Source organism: Carcharodon carcharias, chromosome 11 (genome assembly GCF_017639515.1).
Source record: "Carcharodon carcharias isolate sCarCar2 chromosome 11, sCarCar2.pri, whole genome shotgun sequence".
NCBI lineage: Eukaryota > Metazoa > Chordata > Chondrichthyes > Lamniformes > Lamnidae > Carcharodon > Carcharodon carcharias.
Genome location: NC_054477.1, coordinates 52,683,597 through 52,706,034, shown reverse-complemented (window position 1 = coordinate 52,706,034; position 22,438 = coordinate 52,683,597). Strand labels below are relative to the sequence as shown.

Sequence of the window (22,438 nt, the reverse complement as noted above, 5' to 3'; positions counted from 1 at the left end):
AATGCGTCATGACCCCACAGGCTTAGTGGCTACAGAGTGAAGTTACAAAGAATGGGTGCGTGAAAAATCCAATCTATCACAAGGAGTTGCAAATGGCCGCGATTCAAACCCCATTGTGTATCAATGCTTACGTCATCAGGGACCATTTATGTGGCTAATGGGAACACATACTATGGTCACCTGACAGAAAATCAGCTTGTGATAAAAAACATTTAGTAACTCATATTTTTGAGAGCAGCCTTAAAAGTCAGTCAATCTGGAAGACAAGGAGACCACAGAGGGCAGAGATCACACCCAGCAAATTAAAGGACCCACCTAGAATCCACTAACAGGCAGAGAAGTGGGCCAAGCCAGATCTTCACTACAGGGGCTTGACTGCCCCCTAATCGGTGCAAAGCCAGAAATCTGCTATCGCAAGTAGTAAGCCATTATGAATCAATTGCTAGAAATTTCCAACCTCCATTTCCTCAGTGAAGCAAGTGAGAAACATGAGCAACATTTCCAGCTTCCATTTCAAAAGACTCAGGAGCAATAATGACTTTTTAAAAACTGAAGTGCATGCTACTTGTGTAATCACCTTTTGTAAGTGTGTCTTGTATGAGTGAAAGAGTCAGTGCTACTGCAAATATATTCGAGTGTTCAGAAATCAACGCTTTTTTAAAACTTATGAGAAAATCTTTCATGTTTTCTTGGGAGTCATAGCATTCTAAGAACTAAAACACTACTTCTCTAAAACACATCATGATGCAGTCAGTCGAGAAGTGGAACAGGAAGGAACCATCCTACCATCTCTCCCCTGTCTGTAACACCTTCCAATTTGCAAGTTCTTTGTACCTTAAGCAAGCATCTTGTTAAAAATGCACACTGTGTATGGATGGCACTGGACACACTTCTAATTCCCAATTATACAGTAGCAGTAACAATTGCAATTTCCCCACTCTTGTAAATTTATTCATGGAATTACAAAGCATAATGTAATATACAAGGAGACAACAGTACAGTGGCAGTTACTGACTCAAACCAGAGACCCGAATCAATATTCCAGAGATGTGGGCTGGAATTTCACCAGCTTTTGGATGGTTGGTTGGGAGGCAGAAAGGCTGGGAAGAAATGTTATGGGAAGACTTGGGGTGGGGGGGTGGGTGTGCGGCATGCCTGACATCTTCCTACCTCCATGCCATTTCATCAGTGCTGGAAAAGTTGGAGAGGTGCCACCTATTTAAGAGGCCAATTAGGGGCACCTTCCCACCTCCATGGGCATTTTGCCTGCAAGGACATCAGGGAAAAAAGTCCTGCCTGCTATTGAATGGCAGCGATTGCTGCTGCTGGTACGACACCTACCCGATGCAGAGTATCGTCGCTGGATTCCCAAGCCACAGCAAGCCTTCCCCAAAAGTGGTAATGTGGTGCCACTGGCTCTCCAGTTGGCAGCCGAAATTCTCGGTGCCTCCATTATTTCAGAAGATCACTCTAGATGCTGATTCTTCAGAAACTGCCTTTAAAACTAGTCATATGCATTTCATTTCACATGAGATTCTTGGCTTTGTAGATAGGGACATTGAATACAAAAAACAAGGTAGTCATCCCAAGCCTTTACAAATCACTTGTTAGGCCTCAGCTGCACTATTGTGTATAATTCTGGGCACCACGCTTTAGGAAGGGGTACACTGGAGGTATACCAGGTGAAACTTGAGAAAGAACTTCAACATTTAGAGAGATAAAGAATCTGGGATTGTTCTCCTTGGAGTAAAGAAGGTCAAGGTGAGGGCTAATAGAGTTAATTCAAAACTGAGGGCTTTGAATGGAGCGAATAGAAAGAAACTGTTTTCTCTGGCAAGTAACCAGAAATCAGATTTATAAATAATTTGCTAAAGGGCTGAAGGGAAAATGAAAAACATTTCACACAAAGGGTTAGGATCTACAAGGATAGTGGAAAAAGATTCCAAAGGAGCTTTCAAAAAGCAATTGGACATGAAGAAGACTAATTTGCAGGGTTATAAGGAAAAAACTGGGTTATGGAACTAAATTTTTAAAGAGGTGGCACAGGCACGATTGGTTGACTGGCCTCCTATTCTGTAAGATTTAATGATTCAACAAGTTAATCCTTATATTCACTTTTAGAATATATTTATGAGATACAAGGAAAGTAGCACAAGTGATGAATATTACAGTCAATGTTTCTACTAAGTTGTGCTGGTGTGGCCATGCAGGCCTTGTTCCATGATAAATAATGAGCGTTTGTGTTTGCACAAAAATGTTTAAAGGAACCACATACTGAAAAAACAGGGCACTCACAACAACTATATTTTAAAGGGAATATGAATAAGGGTACACGCTCAAACTTCCAAAAGACTATTTACAAAATAAACATTTACACAAGGAACATTCAAAGTTTAATTTTTATTCCATTTTTAGATTTACAATAAGGCAACATTGCATCCAAATCATCTGCAAAATGTAAAGGTCTTCCTATTTATTCTTTAGCCACATTACCACATTAAACAGTTCAATGCACTACTTACAACAGATTCTGCCCTACCCATGATTCCATGATGAACTCTCAGCAGGACTAGAGATTAGGATTAATCCCAAGCGGGTTGTTAATAAAACATCAAAGCTGAATATTGAACTTTTTAGTGCACGGCTTTAAAAAAATTTGGAAAAGGCTCCTGCTCCAACCATTCCTACAAAAGTTTCTGAATAACTCTTAAAGCAAGAATCACATGACTTCTTCCTTCCTTTCCCAATCACCCACCAATATCCTTTAAGTAGTTCTCAATGTTTTGCAGCACATGTAATCATGCAGCAGGGCAATAAGAAAAGCTCCAGAAATTCAAACTGGGGTATTCTATTTACTGCATCACACAGAGAAATAAGCATCTAAATAGAAGAGGTAGGAATATTCTGTACTGTAACAAAGAAATTTTAAAAAATCTTATTCTATTCCTGGTTAATAGATCTGCGTAACTTTTTTCCCTGAATACCTCCATTATGTTATTCAGCACGAGTGCAATAATCTGCTTCGCAAATTCACCTACGTTTCATTTACACAAAAAGCCTTGTTGTACATCAAAACCAGATACCAAACTTGAAGCAGAGTCTGAGATGATATCACTTAATCATATCTCCAGTGATATTTGTTACTTATACTTTCTGGAGTGCTTTCCACTGCATGGTCCCTTAAAAGTTCTTGGAATTTCCATCATATATCCAAAACACAGGCCAGAAACATTAGAGATATTTCTAATAAATAAGTACTAATCTTTTATCTGATTTATTTATAACTTGAATTAACCACTGCATCACTATTATGGGTTATCTATTAACAATTTACTGCAGCCATTAACAGACTTGCGCCAGTAGCTTCAAAATTTAAAATCCCCAAAATGTGTATCTCACAACAACCATTTATTTTTAATTCAAAGGTGGAAAGTCATATCATCATTGTAACCAGGTATCTGACTATGGAACTATCAACCTCCACTAGGCAGTACTAAATGGACCCTTGCACCAATAAATCTTTGTTTTAGAAAGATCAAATAGCACACCACATCAAAACTACAGACCATTCATCCATAGGAATTAAGATCCAAATTCTTCCCAGAATAAAACACCTGTTTTCACTGGAGAACCTTAAAGATCAGAATGGAATAAGATGTTTGAAACCACTGACAGTACAAGTCTCTGCAGCCACAAAATTAGAAGGAATGTTAATTTGAAAGATCATCCTAATGGAGAATTCCATGTGTGTGCAAATGCATATCGTGTACCTGATTTAACATCAAAAACTGTGTACAAAAATCATGTTAATTATATCAAGCAATTATAAGTGTGACTTTTCTTTTAAAGTTAAAAATAACATTTTCAATAACTCCCTGTTTCATCCAAATATACAAAATTCTGTTAACTGTATATATAACCACAGTGCTCATGGGGGGAAAAGTACAATCAGCATAATTCAGAATTTCTTTCTGTATACAGTAAATAATTTATACTCAAGTCTATAATAATTGGTTCGGTTAATTTTGAAATGGAGTAGCAACACTGCGTATCTAAGTGGGTGATGTCAACAACAAAATTCAAAGGCAATCGATACTTTGCTAATTTACTGACCCAAAGTTTACTATGATAAAAAGTCAACTTGGCCAGTATCTCTCAAAATAAATTCTGCAGTGAAGCCTAGAAGGCCTATTCAGTAGTTTCCATCCTAGGCTTGAACTTTTAAAAAGTATAGCAAGTTTATACCATCAACATGTCATACATAATTTACATTGCTAAATACAAATTCATTCAAATAAAGATCAGTACAAAATAAATTGATAATAACCCACATTTGTCTTACACAAAATTACAAAGGGTAACAATAAATAAATGAGTATACAACAATTTTTGAGTAATGTCACTAATAAGTGCACTGGCTTGAGGATGATTGGAGAACATTATTGTCAATGCATAACTACATCTATCTCGTCTCCTCCCTTTATTAATGGTATTAAAAAGATAGCATGGAGCCTACTTTAGACTCTGAATTTTTCACCAAACATAAAGGAGAAAGCTTACTACTTGGTGGCCAATATATGGTTATAAACTGTTTTGGTTTTAAATACAAAAACAGCTTGTATGCAAGTTGTAATGCTTAATGATATGAATCCATCTCATCTGCCACAATGGCAAGCCAGAATGCTTCCCAATATCTTATGATGAACACTATGTACAATGTTTCAAAACTATAATTAAGGGAATTCATCTAGCGAAAAACCACATCTTTCTAAAGGTTCTTCTTGTGACATCTGTTGCACTGCAATTTGGTACAACAGATGAGTTTAGAAATTATGCTTACATGGATAGTTGGATCAGTCTGTGAATTGCTCTTTTAAAAGAAAATGTTGAACCTTCGTCTAGCTACTTTCCTATTCACAGTGCTAACTTTATACTTGTCCATTGCTACTTTTATATAATTCCCTTTATTACTCCACCAATCAAATATCCACTTACTGATCTCCATTTATGACACTGTGAACCATTTGGTACAACAGTGAAAGAACATGGAATTCTCCTCTTTAGCTAGAAAGTGTGGGGAGGTGATTTAGATGAGCTAAACATCTTCTCTCATTATTTTTTCACACATTATATCTAGTGTTATCAGTTAAATATGTATATGCTCCTCCCCATTCACTTTTAAAACATGGTGATTTTCCTCAGGTGACCTCAGATATTGCAGAGATAAAGAGAGCGCTATAGCTTAAATGTATGTGGCTTTGTATTTTGAGCCCCACCATATACTTTTATAAAAGTCTATTTGTATTCTGTATTGAAAGAACTCAGATTTGTATGGAATGCTAAAATAATTGCTGTGTCGACATGTCTGTCAAATATTTATCAATTCTAAGTATTCTGTGTGGCTTCTAAATAAACACAATAATCACTGCTTTAAAGTCCTGAATCTTGCAAGATTTAGGGCATTTGAATGCAAATCTACCTATTAATGGCACTTTATTGGTATTTTGTTAGAGAAATGGTCAGGAATGTACTTTCATGCTACAGAAGACATTCTCCAAACAATTCGCCAAGTATTTGCTCAAAACAAACCTCCAAATATTTGCTTCTGGCATGAAGTCTTGTCTGCTGGCAGAGTATATTGGAAAATTAAAGGCACAACCCCCATGATTTAAAACTAATGGGTGGAAAATTATATGATGTCAGTAATCTGATCTGTTCCCAGTAGGTGAGATCCATGTCTGCATTGTGCCTTTGTAAACTCTGCCCTACCATGTCCCAGTTGTATTCTAATACATGTCTCCTGTACCATGAATTGCGAATATTCTAAAAACTTAATTTTTAAGTGAAATAAAACCTCTTACTACAATAAACAGCAAATACTTCATTAACAGAAAGCACGTACAACAACAGAACTTTCCTACACCCATCTCCTATCTTATATCATGTTAAACTACCAGATATGCTGCCATATCTATTTGGAACACAAAGCCTCTGTAGTCTTGCTTTACTTTGCACAGCTATTTGCACTATTCTGAAATTTTGGCAAAACTATTTCAGGAGCTTTTATCAAAATAATAAAAACAGTGGCTTTTAAACAGCCTTAAGCAAGGTTAGTGGTCAATAGGTTTAGTATCTGCACAGTGATCACATATATCAATTTAAATAGCTTTTTTGATAATTCTGAATCTGTTACTTCTCATAAGAACTATTCAAAAAGGGTGTCTAAGCTTAAATATATCAAGCTCAGTATCAATAGTGCAAGAGGAAGGCACAGACCGGAAAAACAAAGAGTTTTAAATATGAGAGTAATTTCTCGAAACCGTTATGTACATTTTACACTTTGAATCAATGTTCTTTTGTCCCTTTTCTACATGCTTTACTATAGCTGTAAAAGAAAGCACTGAACCTTTAGAATACAAGGGGCAATAAAACAAGACCATGTGGAGCATTATCGGAATATGTATCATACATTTCAACAAACCCAAGATCAGACCAATTTGAGTTTACTATTTCCAGAGAATATATTTAAGTGACCGGGTAGTGCAGTATAGCTGTATGTTTGCTTGCTTTACTGCATTGTGTACAGTGATAAATTCATTCCACACTTGGTGGAATTTGCCATTTCACTCATCCCAGAGAGGTGCACAATGGAAACATTTTTCTTCCTGCCAGTTTTTCTTAAGTGAGGAAATCAACTCTAAACTTCCACAAAACAGTCACAAAGAAGCATTAGGAATGTGTTGCCTCCTTTCTCTATGAAGATACATGTGAGGGGAAAACAGGGTGAAAGTAACATTTAAAAAATGTGGATTTTTAAAAGTTGCTATCAAGTTTTGTCACTTCGTTCTGGCCCAGAAACACAAGATCAGTTCAGCTCCACATTTGCACACAAGGGTGCAACGAGAGAGAGAGACATAAAAATGCATTTTTTATACACTTGTACTAAATTTCCATCTTTAATAATTGACTTGAACCTGCTCAGTTTTAGAACTAAAAATGAACACAAAGGTATGTAGCAATAGCAGCTGTTCTTACACTTGTGACCAACATCTTTCCAACTAACATCATTGCTAGACCAAGGCTGCTATGCAAGGGATGTGTATTAAACAACTTGCTTAAATCACATCAGCAGGGATATGCTGTCCAGTTTCCTCTGAATGCATCATGTTAAACATACGTACATATAAATAGCATTTCTCCAAATATTCAGCAAATCATCAAGCCCAGTGATTGTAGACAACTTCCCTTTTTAAACCCTGCTTTCCAGGGCAAGTCAGCTGGCATTTGTCAGACCACCAGGGGAAGGTGGGGGGTGGGGTGCGAGGGCTGTCTGCTTCCAGTAAGTGACCAGTGGATAGTTCCAGTTGGAAACATAATAAGCATATATTTGCCTCCTACATCTATAACACTGGAACTAACATGATGTCATCCAGCAGCAGACTTCATACTTTGGTAACAGAACAATAGAATTTAAGTACGAGGTAGCTACTCCATAGCAGGATTTCTGCTGAATTTACTGTGTTAACAGCATAAAATATGGTGACAAAATTCTACTGTAAGCCAGCCATAAGTAGGAATTTTCCCAGTCAGAAAGTTACAGCGATATCACTGTTTCATGAATCTCTTAATTTCAAAGCATAACACCATCAAGTGCATCCTCTACCAACACCTGCAGATGTTTTATCATAACACAGCTAAATGTTCACACTAAGTCAGCTTAGTCAAAGGATCCTTATACAACTGTTTTCACAAGTCCTAATTATTGTGCATCATCTAATTAAGATGGAAAAATACTGTAATATAAACAAATTTTGCATAGTGCAAATCTAACTGATTTGGATCCAGGATAGTACGTATTTTTATGTTGTAATTTCTGACGTACTAAAATCAGCTGTTACAGATCTGATGACTACTTGAATTAAGAAGTTTACTTCAGTAATGGGAGTAAAAATCAAGTGAGGTGCAAAACCATGCCATTAACCATCAATCTGGCTAATTGTAACCCATGTATGATTTTCCATATTACTGAACACTTGATCAGCAGCCTCTGATTCCCACAAACACTTCTCCGGATGTTGAAAGAATTCTTTCTCATTCTGACTTAGCAGGTCATCTTCGCCATTCCAAGCTCCAAATTAACCAATGTAGGCTCAGCTTTAGAGAAAGCAGCTCTGAGTTCTTTGCCTCCATCTCCAGGAATGTTACCACCTTCCGGTGTTCTGATCAAGTTATTTTCCACAGTTGTCTGCTGTCCTTCTTTATGCACATTTTCAGATGCCTTAAGCATCTGTGATAATCGGCTAACTGGGTGAAAAGATTCCTTATTATGGACTGCATGTGGCTTTTGACCCAGTTTTATTATTTGCTGTAACAGAAAGACAAAGTTAACCAACTTTTAATCCTAAATTAATTAATAGGTCTTTGGCTTAGTCAAAACACTAAGTTTAAAGTTTACATTTTTTAAGATATAATTTAATTAACATTTAGCAGGATTGCCTTGGTGTCTCCAGAAATTGAAGAGTGAAGACTGCTGCAAGCAATCTAGTAATAAAATCACAGAGCCATTAAGAAACGTGGTTTTCATTTTCATTGAACACTTTCATTTCTTTGTTTTAAAGTATTGGAGATGGGGAATGAAGGCTATTTGACAGGAGGATGATATGGTGAAACCTCCAGAAAATATTCAACCAAAGTTGGCAACCCCAATGTGTAGCTTAGTAATCAATACATGCTTTTGTTTCTTCACTCTTCAGTAGACTAATTTAATGAAAGTATAGAACCATACATAAATTTTATATGTTAAAAAAGTCAATACTTCACATGAGGTATGTGCAGACAACCAAAGATAACTTAGCTTTAGATGATTAGCCTCTTATCCGTGTCATGAAGTTATTAATATATATATTATTGGAAAACATATATTTTTAAAAATTAGAGCGTTAGTCTGTGGGTGTGTCTTAATTGGATTAAAGCCAGCTAGTCTGGGTGCTTTGATGTGTATTAGTTTTGAAAGGTAAGAGTGCATTTGCATTTTTTTTGAATAGAGCATTCAAGAATTGGGGTGAAATCTGGCACCTTGCTAGCAGAAACCAAGCAATATGTTTATATTACAATAAAATTGTACTATGGAAGGGGTATTATTGTTAGAAGAGGTGGAGTTCAAAGAGACTGGTGATGCAATAAGAATTTACATTCAATGAGCTGTGCTAGGTATAACAGACAGCAGTTTTGTGTGTGCAGGGCAGGGGCAATGTAATATCAAAGCAGCTGTAAGCTACAACTGTTTCCACAGTTACCAAAGTGAAACGAACTTCATTTTGAACTTTTAAGGTGAAAATGCTTCGCCTGGTGTCTGATAAAGTCTATGACCTAAATTTTGCCTGCGTCGGGCAGGCTTGGTGAGAGCAGGCGGGGCAGTCGGGAAGCCGACTGCTGCCCATGATCGACTCCGCACTGTAAATTCACGTGTGCAGACCAATTAAGGCACACCCTGCGTGGAACGTGAGTAGTACCACTGAGTACTGCCTGTGTGGGTGGCTGGGTTGGGGGGGAGGGTGGTTGTTGCGGAGAGAAAAGTTGGGTCTAGCGTGCACTGCGCACGAAAGAGCACTTCAATCTCCCTGAGGCACGGAACTATCTCAGGGAAATAGTAGCGTTTTTTAAGAAAATTAATAATGACATTAAAAATTTAATGTCACATGAGATGGGACATATTTTTAGTGGCAAAAGAAAGTTTTTATTTAATTTGCATTAGCTTTAGGAAACCTTATTCCACTCGTGAATGAAGTTTCCTAAAAAATATAAAGGCCGCTTGGCCTTTTCGCCTGCTCGCCAACTGTAAGGTTGGATGGGCAGTGTAAAATTCAACTTAATTGCCTTGTTAATGGCCTTAATAGGTCTTTCAATTATCGGCACGCCCACAGCCGACTCCGGCGCACACCCGCTGAACGAAATATCGTGCGAGTTTGCAATGACGTCGGGACACATGCCCGCATGCCAGAAGTAAAATTCTGGCCTATGGGTTGTTGTTGCCTTAATGGAGATTAGTTTGGGAATTTGTTAAAAGTTATGATAGTAATAATTTGTAGGCATCTGTATGTATTTAATGTGTTGCAACTTAATAAAATGTTTCATTTAGTTTAATATAAAACCTCTCGCGAACTGATGGTCTGATTCCTGAATTTAGAGCTGCATCTCAAACATACTACTTAAAAGTACAGGTTATGACAGTTGTTTAAAGTTTTCCACTGGGATTTTTAAATAACTCAGCTTTACCAACTACTGGGTCATAACACTCCCCCAAGGCTTTGGGAGATTGGAGTCCATGTGCAAACTCAAAGATGCTGCCAATATCCCACCATTTTGTGGCACAATGCTGTTGTTGCACCAATGTTGTGAGCCATATTTCAGTAACTGGTTCAAGTGAAAAAGCAAGATTTGCATTTATATAGTGCTGTTCACAGCCAATGGACATCCCAAAGTGCTTTATAGCCAATGAAGTACCTTTTGAAGTGTAGTTACTGATATAATATAGGAAATATGGCAGCCAATTTGCACACAGCAAGCTCCCACAATAAGACATGTGATAATAGCCAGATAATCTGCTATTGTGATGTTAAATGAGGGAAAAAATATTAGCTAAAACACTGGGAATAACTTCCTGCTCTTCTCAGGTGCCACAGAATCTTTCATATTCATTTAAGGGGCCTTGGCTTAATGTTTCATCTGAAAGTCCTCCAACAGTCCAGTGCTCTCTCAATACTGCAAGGCAGAGTCAGGCTACATCATTGTGCTCAAGTCCTGGGAACAGGATCTGAACCCACAATCTTCTGACTTGGAGATGACCATGCAAGCAACCAAGCCACAGCTGACAAACAAACTGGAAGTTTATTCTAAATTACTGAGTGAAAAAAACCTTAGTATACTATGCAAAGCACCAAGTAGAACTACATGGTGGAAGTTCATATCTGTCTTACATAGTTAATATTCAACTCACCTCCTCCAGATTTTTGGCTTCCATCTCCAGTTGTTTATTCTGCTCACTAAAGGACAAAACTCGGCTGAGTTGTGATTGCCTGGGATGTATTGTAATATCAAACTGGTGATACATACAGCGCCAAAACCTGAAGTCACAATTATGAATTGAAAATTAGAGAAACATGATAAGCTGCAAAGTATAATATAGAATTTGAAGAATAACTTGAACTTACTTGAAATTGAAGGAGACAGTGTTTGGCTCAAGTACTTGATGTGCGCAGGAAAGTTTAGGGTCATAGAGGGGGTTCAGATACTTGTGTTGATTTTCTAAAAGGAATGGCCACAAGGAATGGGTTTTCTGTTGAATTCTGTCAAAAATAGATTTTGTTGAAAATATTGTTTTAAAAGAATGCTTGTGTTTAAAAAGCACAGTTTCACACTTGAAAGATGTAAAAGATGGTCAATTATTTTCTCAAATTTAAAAATTCTAAAACAACCACCATCAATTCTCAATTTGCAATTCATTTAAAAATTGATAGAAAACATTGATTATTGAGGATTGGATCAGACAGAACTCTGTGGTAACATTCACATAAACAATTAAGAGAACACGTGTCTTGTTTCTCAATCACCTCCTATTACTTGCTACCAAATACAATAGCATTGCCCTTCCACAACTTTCTAAAGCAATGCTCATCATATAAAATGTAATTGTTAATAATAATGAACAAGTTGTCAAAACAAGCAGAATACACAAGAATTGACAACTCGTATTCTATTTACATCTCCGGTTGCTTGAAATTATGAAAGTTGGTTGTAATTTTTTAAAAATTCATTCACGGGATGGAGATGTTGCTTGCAAGGTTTGCATTTATTACTAATTTCTAATTGTCCATGAGCAGTTGGTGGTGAATTGCCTTCTTGATTAAAACTTTCTAAGCCTTTTCAGAGGACACTTAAGAGTTCAATAATTGATCCAGGTTTGGAGGCACATACAGATCAGACTGGGTAAAATTGGCAGATTTCTATCCCTAAAAGACATCAGTACACCAGCTGGGTTTTACAACAATTCGATAGTTTCATGGTCATCAATATCAATAGTGGCTTTATATTCCAGAATTATTTAATTAAATTTAAATTCCATGGTAGGATTTGAGCATTTCTTTGGATCATTAATTGGGGCATTTGGATTGCTCATCCAGTAACACAACAGTATGCTACCATAAAAACAAAAATACCTGGAAAAACTTAGCAGGTCTGACAGCATCTGCAGAGAGGAACACAAAGGTATCGGACTCAAAACGTTAACTGTGTTCCTCTCTGCAGATGCTGTCAGACCTGCTGAGTTTTTCTAGATATTTTTGTTTTTGTTCTAGATTTCCAGCATCTGCAGTATTTTGCTTTTATCTATTATGCTACCATAGCCAATTTCCAAAGATTTCAAAAGTTACATTTTAGTTCAACTTTTAAAATAGAAATCTTTAATTCTATCAATAATAAAATGATGTATATTATGTACAATGTTGATTTTTCAACCAGTTGATCAGTGGTTATTCAGAGTCATGCATGATCAGACGTCTACATTCACGGTACTGCTCCATGATGGAAATCATTGCATTATACTATTTTTCAATAGAATACAAATAAGAACGAGTTTGGCAAAACACAATATTCTCAAATCCGCTGTAATCTGAAGCAATCATTCTTTTTTATTTCAGGTGACCTGCACCATCCCACATGCTCTCCAAATTACAGACAGAGAACCTGAATGTTCCATTTACTTTACCAACTCTATCATACTTCTGTGTAATAATTCTTACTTCATTTCCTCCCGTTCTTTTTGGCAGTTTCCAATGAAGTTCCCAAACTGGCAGGAATGAACATGTTCATGAATCTCAAGTAAATAAGTTTCACTGTACTCAAAAACACGAGGAAACTGTTCAGTCAGGTGCCAAACACATTCGATAAACTGTGTGAACACTGGAGATATTTCTTTGGGGTCCCCATCAAGCTGGCCACATCTACACAATAGAAGGGTAGAAGGGAAAGCAGCATTAAATGAAATCTTTCACTTCCCAATTTCTTTTGGATGCTCTCATTTGATCAAGAAAGTAAACCCAGACGACTGAGGCTGAGAAAGGTAGAAGTCAACCATCTCTTCTGGTCTATTACTAATAATTTGGAAATATAGAGGCTCCTTTCATTTTGTCTTCCTTCATCCAGGGAGGTACCACGTTCTTGCTGTGCCTCACAGACTGAAGAGTCCAGGACCTCATAATTTGAGGAACCATGGGTGCAAACCCATATTCCATAACTACAGGGAAAGTGCACTGTTAGGCAAAGTACCACTGGGCTACAAGAATACAGTTCATGACAATATGTGCTCTGTTCTGTATATAAAATACAAAAAAAAAACAGAAAGCATGTCATATTCTTCCTTCTCAAGGGCAATCAGGGATGGGTAATAAATGCTAGCCCATCCAGCGAAGCCCACATCCTGTGAATGAATAAAAAAAATTTATTCACAGAAAAATGTATCTGCAATGATACATCAGAAAGACAATATAAAGAATATAGTGAATTAATTAGACAGCTAGATACAGTTAGTTTCTGAAGGAGCATGGTTTTGAAATAAAAGCTAACAAGGTTTTTGTACAATTTAATACACCTAGCTTTTTTAAATATCTATTTTTTATAATTCCTTGCATAGAATACTGATACATTGTAAAGAGAGCAAATGATAGCAACAATGATGATTTGTGGAGAGAGAAACAAAGTTAATGTTAAAAAACATAACTGAAATATTAACTTTGTTTCTCCCTCTCTCCAGATGCTGCTGGACCTGCTGAGTATTTACAGCATTTTCTGTTTTTATTTTAGATTTCCATCACCAACAGTATTTTGCGTTTAGATGACTTGTGGATTATGTTATGAGAATAGGCATTAGGAACTAAGGTTATTTCTTTTATAAAATGAAATTTAAGTGGAGCCCTGATTCAGGATTTTGAAATAATAAAGGGAATAGATAAAAAAAACTAGAAATCCTAAATTAATCTGAAATAGGTGTCAATGACCAAAAAATAATTAATCCAAAACATAAATAGGGCATAATTGTTATAACTAGAATATCTCAAGCAGAGTAATAATTAGAAGTTGTGATTATGAATACATCACACAAAACTAAACAAGCTCAGCTCCTGGGATAGTCTTGCCTTAAATTTGACTCCGCAGCTAAAATGTTGTGTACAGTAGTATTGCAGGATGCACAACACCTACTGCAGTGCAAGTTTTCAATATGACTTGGATGACTTAGTGAGTTAAGGAAAGAAAGACATGCATTTATATAGCATTTTTCATGACCACTGAACACCTCCAAGTGCTTTACAGCCAATGATCTACTTTTGAAATGTAGTTATTGTTGTAATGTAGGAAACACAACAGCCAAGATCCACACAACAAACTCCCACAAATAGCAAATTGATAACGATCAGATAATCCGTTTTTGTGATCCTGATTGAGAGATAAATACTGGTCAGGACACCAAATTTGAAATAGTGTCATGGGATCTTCTACACCCACCCAAGTTGGGATATGGGGCCTGAGTTTAACGTCTCCAAAAGATGGCATCTCCAACATTGCTGTACTCTTTCAGTACTGCAATGGAGTATCAGCCCTGTTTTTTTGCTGGAGTGGAACTTGAGCCCAGAACCTTGTGACTCAAAGTGCTCCCAACTGATTCACAGCTGACACTACATGACATGCAGACAAAGAAAGTCCTATTTCCATTTCATGTTTCTGCGGAGTTAGCTTTTAGTCAGAATAGTTATTGAGCTACCACAATTAGCTTCAGTGTCTTTGTAGTAGGCCAGGAAAGATGAATGAAAGCCAAAATTTGTTTTTGCTCATTATTCAGTAACCGTGCTGTATTACAAGCCTGGAAATTCATCCTTGGATGCAACCTGGAAATTAGATCAAAAAATTGTAGCCATACTGCCAAATGTCAAGTTATGCTCAACTTTCCTGGGAATCTTATTAGAACCGTCCAACTGTAAAATGGCCAGAAATCCATGTAAATAATTGAGGCTCAAAGAAAGGAAGTGAACTCACAATACATTACTTCTATAAGTATGAAAATTAAATCTGCAACTTAATTAACCATCATTCATGCACAGTCCAACATTCAATGCCCATTGTCACTTAACAAATAGTAGCTAGAACAAGGCTGGTGCCATCCATGGAATCAATCTGAACCACCACCTGAAGGAGAGGAAGATAAAAGGAGAAATTTGGGGAAATATGATTCAAATGGGAAAAGGTGGGGGGTGGTGGGGGGGAATGGAGTAGAAACATATACTTAGCAAAAACTGGAATAAAGGCTGCACAATGTTTGTTTATATACAGAGTAATTCTCAAGTGGCTATGTGCTCCCAAATTGGGTTCCACTTTGGAAACTTACAAATATGCATTACATTTTGACACTTTAATGCTGCTATACAAATAGTTGTGCTGTCAAAGTGCCATACTTATAGAAAATGTTACACTGTCTGCACATTCTCATGGCAGAGGTAGCCACAAGCAAAAATTCATAGGGTGTATTTGGGACAATTTCCTAGAACAATATATTGTGGAACCAACCAGGGATCAGGCTATTCTGGATCTGGTAATGTGTATTGAGGCAGGTTTAATAAATGGTCTCAGAGTAAAAGATCCCCTAGGAAACAGTGACCATAACATGGTGGAATTTAGCATTCAGTTTGAGAGTGAGAAACTTAATTCGGAAATAACTCTGCTAAACTTAAATAAGGGTAATTACAAAGGAATGAGGGCAGAGTTGGCTGGAATGGACTGGGAAAAGAGTATAGCAGAAAAGACAGTTGATGAACAATGGCACACATTTAAGAAAATAGTTCATGACTCACAACAAAGATATATCCCAGTGAGGGAGGAGGATTGTAGGAAGGGGATAAACCAACCATGGTTAACCAGGGGAGTTAAGAATTGTATCAAAGTGAAAGAAAAAACATACAATGTGGCAAAGATAAGTGGTAAGCCAAAGTATCGGGAAAGTTTTAAAAACCAACAGAAGATGACCAAAAATAAATTAAGAGGGAGAAAATAAGCTTTGAGGGTAAACTAGCAAGTAATATAAAAACAGACAGTAAGGGCTTCTTTAAAAATATAAAAAGAGAGAGGCCAAAATGAACATAGGCCCCTTAGAGAATGAGGCTGGGGAAATAATAATGGGGAACCAGGAAATGGCAGAGGAGTTGAATAAATACTTGGCATCAGTCTTCACGGTAGAAACACTAATAGCATACAAAAATTACTAAATAATCATGGGGCAAAAGGGAAGGAGGAAATAAATACAATAACTATCACTAGAGAAAAACTACTAGTGCAACTAATGGGGCTAATGGCCGATAAGTCACCTGGACCTGATGGGTTGTATCCTAGGATATTAGAGGAAATAGCTGCAGAGATAGTGGATGCACTGCTGAAGTCCCAGAGGATTGGAAAACTGCCAATGTAACACCCTTATTCAAAAAGGGAGGGATACAAAAAACAGGTAACTATAGGCCAGTTAGCTTAACATCTGTAATTGGGAAAATGTTGGAGTCTATTATAAAGGATGCAATAGCAGAGCATTTAGAAATGCATAATATAATCAAGCAGAGTCAGCATGGCTTCATAAAGGGTAAATCATGTCTGACAAATTTATTAGAATTCTTTGAGGAGGTAACAAGCAGGATAGATAAAGGGGAACCAGATGATGTAATATATTTGGATTTCCAAAAGGCAAATGGATGAAGTATCACACATAAGGCTACTTAATAAAATAAGAGCCCATGATGTTGGGGGTAGTATATTAGCCATGAATAGAGGACTGGCTAACTAACAGAAGACAGAATTGGGATACGGGGGACATTTTCAAGATGGCAACTTGTAACTAGTGGAGTGCCACAGGGATCAGTGCTGGAGCCACAGTTATTTACAATATATATTAATGACTTGGATGAGGGAAATGAATGCACTGTCCCTAAGTTTGCAGATGGGAAAAATAGGTGGGAAGGCAAGTGGTGAGGATGACACAAAGAGTCTACAGAGGGATATTTATATAGGTTAAGTGAGCGGGCAAAAACATGGCAGACGGAATATAATGTGGGAAAGTGTGAGGTTACGCGCTTTGGCAGGAAGAATAGAGGAGCTAAATATTATTTAAATGGAGAAAGACTGAAGAAAGCTACAGCACAGAGGGATTTGGGGGCCCCAGTGCATGAAGCCCAAAAAGCTACTGTACAAGTTCAGCAGATAAAAGGAAGGCAAATGCAATGCTGGCCTTTATTTCAAAGGGAATGGAGTATAAAAATAGGGAAGTCTTGTTAAAACTATACGAGGCACTAGCTAGACCACACCTAGAATACTGTGAACAGTTCTGGTCCCCTTATCTAAGGAAAGATATGCTGGCATTGGAGGCAGTCTAGAGAAGGTTCACTCAGTTGATCCTGGGGATGGAAGGATTTTCTTATGAGGAGAGGTTGAGTAGGTTGGCCTGTACTCTCTGGAGTTTAGAAGAATGAGAGGCGACCTTATTGAAACATTTAAGATTCTTAGAGGGCTTGACACGGTAGATGCTGAGAGATGGTTTCCCCCTTGTGGGAGACCTAGGACCAGAGGGCATAATCTCAGAGTAAGGGAGCGCCCATTTAAAACAAAGATGAGGAGGAATTTCTTCTCTCAAAGGGTAGTCAATCTGTGGAATTCTTTACCGCAAAGGGCTGTAGAGGCTGGGTTGTTAAGTATATTCAAGGCTGAGATAAACAGATTTTTAATCAGTAAGGGAATCAAGGATTATGGGGAAAAGGCAAGAAAGTGGATTCGAGGGCAATCAGATCAGCCAAGATCTCATTGAATGGGGAGCAGACTTGATGGGCCAAATGGCCTACATCTGCTCCTACATCTTATGGTATGTCCTGCACATAAAAAGCAGGACAAATCCAATCTGGCCAATTACAGTCCCATCAGTCTACTCTCAATCATCAGTAAAATGATGGAAGGAGTCATCAACAGTGCTATCAAGCAGCACTTACTTAGCAATAGCCTGCTCATTGATGCCCAGTTTGGGTTCCACCAGGGCCACTAAGCTCTCGACTTCATTATGGTCTTGGTTCAAACATGGACAAAAGAGCTGAAGATGAGGCGAGAGTGTCTGCCCTTGACATCAAGGTTGCATTTGACCGAGTGTGGGATCAAGGAAACCTAACAAAACTGGAGTCAATGGAAATCAGGGGAAAACTCTCCACTGGTTGGAGGCATACCTAGCACAAAGGAAGATGCTTGTGGTTGTTGGAGGTCAGTCATCTCAGCTCCAGGACATCATTACAGGAGTTCCTCAGGGTAGTGTCCTTGGCCCAACCATCTCCAGCTGCTTCATCAATGACCTTCCTTCCGTCAAAAGGTCAGAAGAGGTGATGTTGGCTGATGATTTCACAATGTTCAGCACCATTCACGGCTCCTCAGATGCTGATGCAGTCCATGTCCAAATGCAGCAAGACCTGAACAATATCCAGGCCTGGGCTAACTAGTGGCAAATAACATTTGCGCCACCCAAGGACCATCTCCAACAAGAGAGAATCTAACTATTACTTTCACTGAATCACCCACCATCAACTTCGGGGGGGGGGGGGGGGGGGGGGGGCGGTTACCATTGACCAGAAACTCAACTGGACTAGCCATATAAATACTGTGGCTACAAGAGCAGGTCAGAGGCTGGGAATCCTGTGATGTGTAACTCACCACCTGACTCTCCAAAGCCTGTCCACCATCTACAAGGCATAAGTCAGGAGTGTGATGGAACACTCCCTCACTTGCCTGGCTAAGTGCAACTCCCACAACACTTAAGAAGCTTGACATCATCCAGGACAAAGCAGTCTGTTTGATTGGCACCACATCCACAAACATTCACTCCCTCCACCACCGATGCACAGTAGCAGCAGTGTGTACCATTTCCAAGGTGCCCTGCAGGAATTTACAAAGGCTCCTTAGATAGCACCTTCCAAACCCACGGCCACTACCAGCAAGAAGGACAAGGGCAGCAGACAGATGGGAACACCACCACCTGGAAGTTCCCCTACAAGTCACTCATCATCCTGACTTGGAAATATATCGCTGTTCCTTCATGGTAGCTGGGTCAAAATCCTGGAACTCTCTTCCTAACAGCACTGCGGATGTACCTACATCACGTGGACTATAGCGGTTCAAGAAGGCAACTCACCACCACCTTCTCAAGGGCAACTAGGAATAGGCAATAAATGCTGGCCCAGCCAGCAAAGCCTGCATGCTGTAAATGAATAAGAAGAGAAAAATAAAGGTGTGTGGGAGGCGCTGAGGACATAAGGTGCAATAAGCAACTTTTTATACTTTGATTTATGCAAAATGTAGGGTCATTAAATTTTCATTACAAATTTGACAATTGCTGGAGTGAGATCCAAGAGGGTGGATCTATCATAAAATTAGTTTGGAAAAATCTTAAAATCACCATTTTTTCCCCCTCAAAGTGTAGAATCATTACTGGGCCTTTTTTTTGACAAAAATAGTTCAAATCAAATCAAAAAGCAATCCTGAAAATATATTAGACCAGAGTTCAAATTTATATTAATCTTACTGAAAGAATGACAGTTAACTCAAAGGGGACAAAGATAAAACATTTGAGTATAAGGTGAAATTCAACTAACTCAGTCTGAACCATAAATCTAAAATATTGCTTTGGCAAAGAGCTTAACCATAATGCCCTTATGTTTGTGTCATCTATGGCTTAGCTGGTAGCACTCTCGCCTCTAAGATACAGAGTTCCAGGTGCAAGATCCATTCCAGGGCTTGCACACAAAAATCCTTGCTGGTTTGTCAGAGTTTGCTGTGTACAAGTTTTTCCTACAGTACAATAGTGACCACACTTCAAAAAGTAGTTTATTGGCTGTAAAACACTTCGAGACATCTAGTGGGCATGAAAACATCATATAAACGTAAGTCTTTTTCTTTTCTTTCTTCCAAATATCCAAGTTAGTTTCTTCCAAATTAGTTTATAATAATTATAATTTTCTTACTCAAGTTGTATTCACATTACCTGTCAGCAAACTTGTGCCCAAATGAAATCCAGTCTTTTTGTATCAAAACCTTAGAATAGAAAAGATATTAGTTGCGAGGAAACATTAAAAAAATGATTATATCTTTAGCATATGCAACAGATTTGTGTTCAACTACTCAATTAGGATGGGATTTGAGTGCTTTTTATGCTGGTGTACTACAAAATACTACTGACTGAAAGTAGTTTACTGTACTGTGTAAATTCAATGATTTAGCAGCTCACAACGAAAAGATTAGTCAATGGAAAGAGTCAGATTTAATTAATCCAGTCCGCTCACACAAACTAGCTTTTATCAGTACGCTTCTGAAACATGAAGCTTCATGATGATAGGAATTATAAATTGAATCAGTCATGATGATGCTGTTAACACTTTCCTTCATCTATATATGACCTTAATGGTCGGTCTGGTGTCACACTTAGCCACAAATCAATTATGCCTCATTAGGATTCAAATCCTACTCCTAAAGTTTAAATTAGAGTCAGAGTCATTAAGGCACAGAAGGAGGCCTTTTGGCCTATTGGGTCCATGCTGTTAAATGATTAAAATCTCATTAGAGAATGGATAATATTATGATTAGTAAGAATGAGTCACCTAGCTACTGAGGCACATTTATATAACAGGAATACAGGGTGAGACATAAGCCTTGTTTATCCCTCTATTAGCTGCATTCCATTCAGTAAAGGAGACAAGCTTCTGGGGGCCGACAGAATTAGGGACTCACAAAGATGAGGGTCTACAAAAGCTGTGCCTGATTAAAGGGACTAGTTTCTAAAGAGTGAACACAGCTCTAATGTTTTCACTCTGGGTCTTTGCATCTCACAGCAGAGGCTAACGTTGCTGCACTTGCAGTTCCTAACTTTCAGTCTACGAGAGGTGAAGAGTGGCTCATGGAGATGGCACTCCCAAAACAAGCCTCCAGAACAAACAAAATTAAAATCATCTAAAAACCAGTTCAACAGCCTGTGTCATTGGAATTGTGGCTAACATTACATCATGCTATAACCACAAATCAACCAACAGGATTCATTCTCTAAAGTAATTAAACCTGCTCCACTAATGTTATCCCCCAAAGGACTGAACTTGCATTAGACCATAAGACATAGGAAATTAGGCCAATCGGCCCATCGAGCCTGCTCCGCCATTCAATCACGGCTGATAAGTTTCTCAACCCCATTCTCCCGCCTTCTCCCTGTAACCTATGATCCCCTTACCAATCAAGAACCTATCTATTTTGGTCTTAGATACATTCAATGACCTGGCCTCCACAGCCTTCTGTGGCAATGAATTCCATAGATTCACCACTCTCTAGCTAAAGAAGTTTCTCCTCATCTCTGTTCTAAAAGGTCTTCCCTTTACTCTGAGGCTGTGCCCTCAGGTCCTAGTCTCTCCTACTTATGGAAACATCTTCCCCACGTCCACTCTATCCAGGCCTTCAGTATTCTGTTAAGTTTCAATCAGATCCCCCCTCATCCTTCTAAACTCCATCGAGTATAGACCCAGAGTCCTCAAACGTTCCTCATATGTTAAGCCTTTCATTCCTGGGATCATTCTCGTGAACCTCCTCTGGACCGTCTCCAGGGCCAGCACATCCTTCCTGAGATACGGGGCCCAAAATTGCTCACAATATTCTAAATGTGGTCTGACCAGAGCCTTATAAAGCCTCAGCAGCACATCCTTGCTTTTATATTCTAGTCCTCTCAAAATATTGCATTTGCCTTCCTAACTATCGACTCAACCTGCAAGTTAACCTTAAGAGATTCCTGGACCAGGACTCCGAAGTCCCTTTGCACTCCAGATTTCTGAATTCTCTCCCCGTTTAGAAAATAGTCCATGCCTCTATTCTTCCTACCAAAGTGCATTACCTCACACTTCCCCACATTGTATTCCATCTACCACTTCTTTGCCCATTCTTCTAACCTGTCCAAATCCTTCTGCAGCCTCCCACCACCTCAATATCACCTGTCCCTCCACCTATCTTTATATCATTTGCAAACTTAGCCAGGATGCCCTCAGTTCCTTCATCTAGATCATTAATGTATAAAGTGAAAAGTTGTGGTCCCAACACTGACCCCTGCGGAACTCCACTAGTCACCGGCTGCCATCCTGAGAAGGACCCCCTTATCCCCACTCTCTGCCTCCTGCCAGACTGCCAATCTTCTATCCATGCTAATACCTTGCCTCTAACACCATGAGCTCTTATCTTACTGAGCAGCCTCCTGTGCGGCACCTTGTCAAAGGCCTTCTGGAAGTCCAAGTAGATAACATCCATTGGCTCTCCTTTGTCTAACCTACTCGTTATTTCCTCAAAGAATTCTAAC

General features: G+C 38.5%; 1 protein-coding gene across 1 annotated transcript in view; it reads right to left on the bottom strand.

Annotated features, from left to right (window-relative positions):
* Nucleotides 1–2,381: 2,381 nt before the first annotated feature.
* Nucleotides 2,382–22,438, bottom strand: part of mtmr6 (myotubularin related protein 6) — a 194,802-nt gene continuing 174,745 nt past the window's right edge. The window contains exons 10-14 of the mRNA XM_041199055.1: nt 20,099–20,148; nt 12,798–12,998; nt 11,211–11,345; nt 10,997–11,123; nt 2,382–8,365 (exon numbers count right to left, since the gene is read on the bottom strand). Coding sequence (XP_041054989.1) covers nt 8,102–8,365; nt 10,997–11,123; nt 11,211–11,345; nt 12,798–12,998; nt 20,099–20,148 — 777 coding nt within the window. The 3' untranslated portion in view covers nt 2,382–8,101. The remainder of the gene's footprint in view (nt 8,366–10,996; nt 11,124–11,210; nt 11,346–12,797; nt 12,999–20,098; nt 20,149–22,438) is intronic.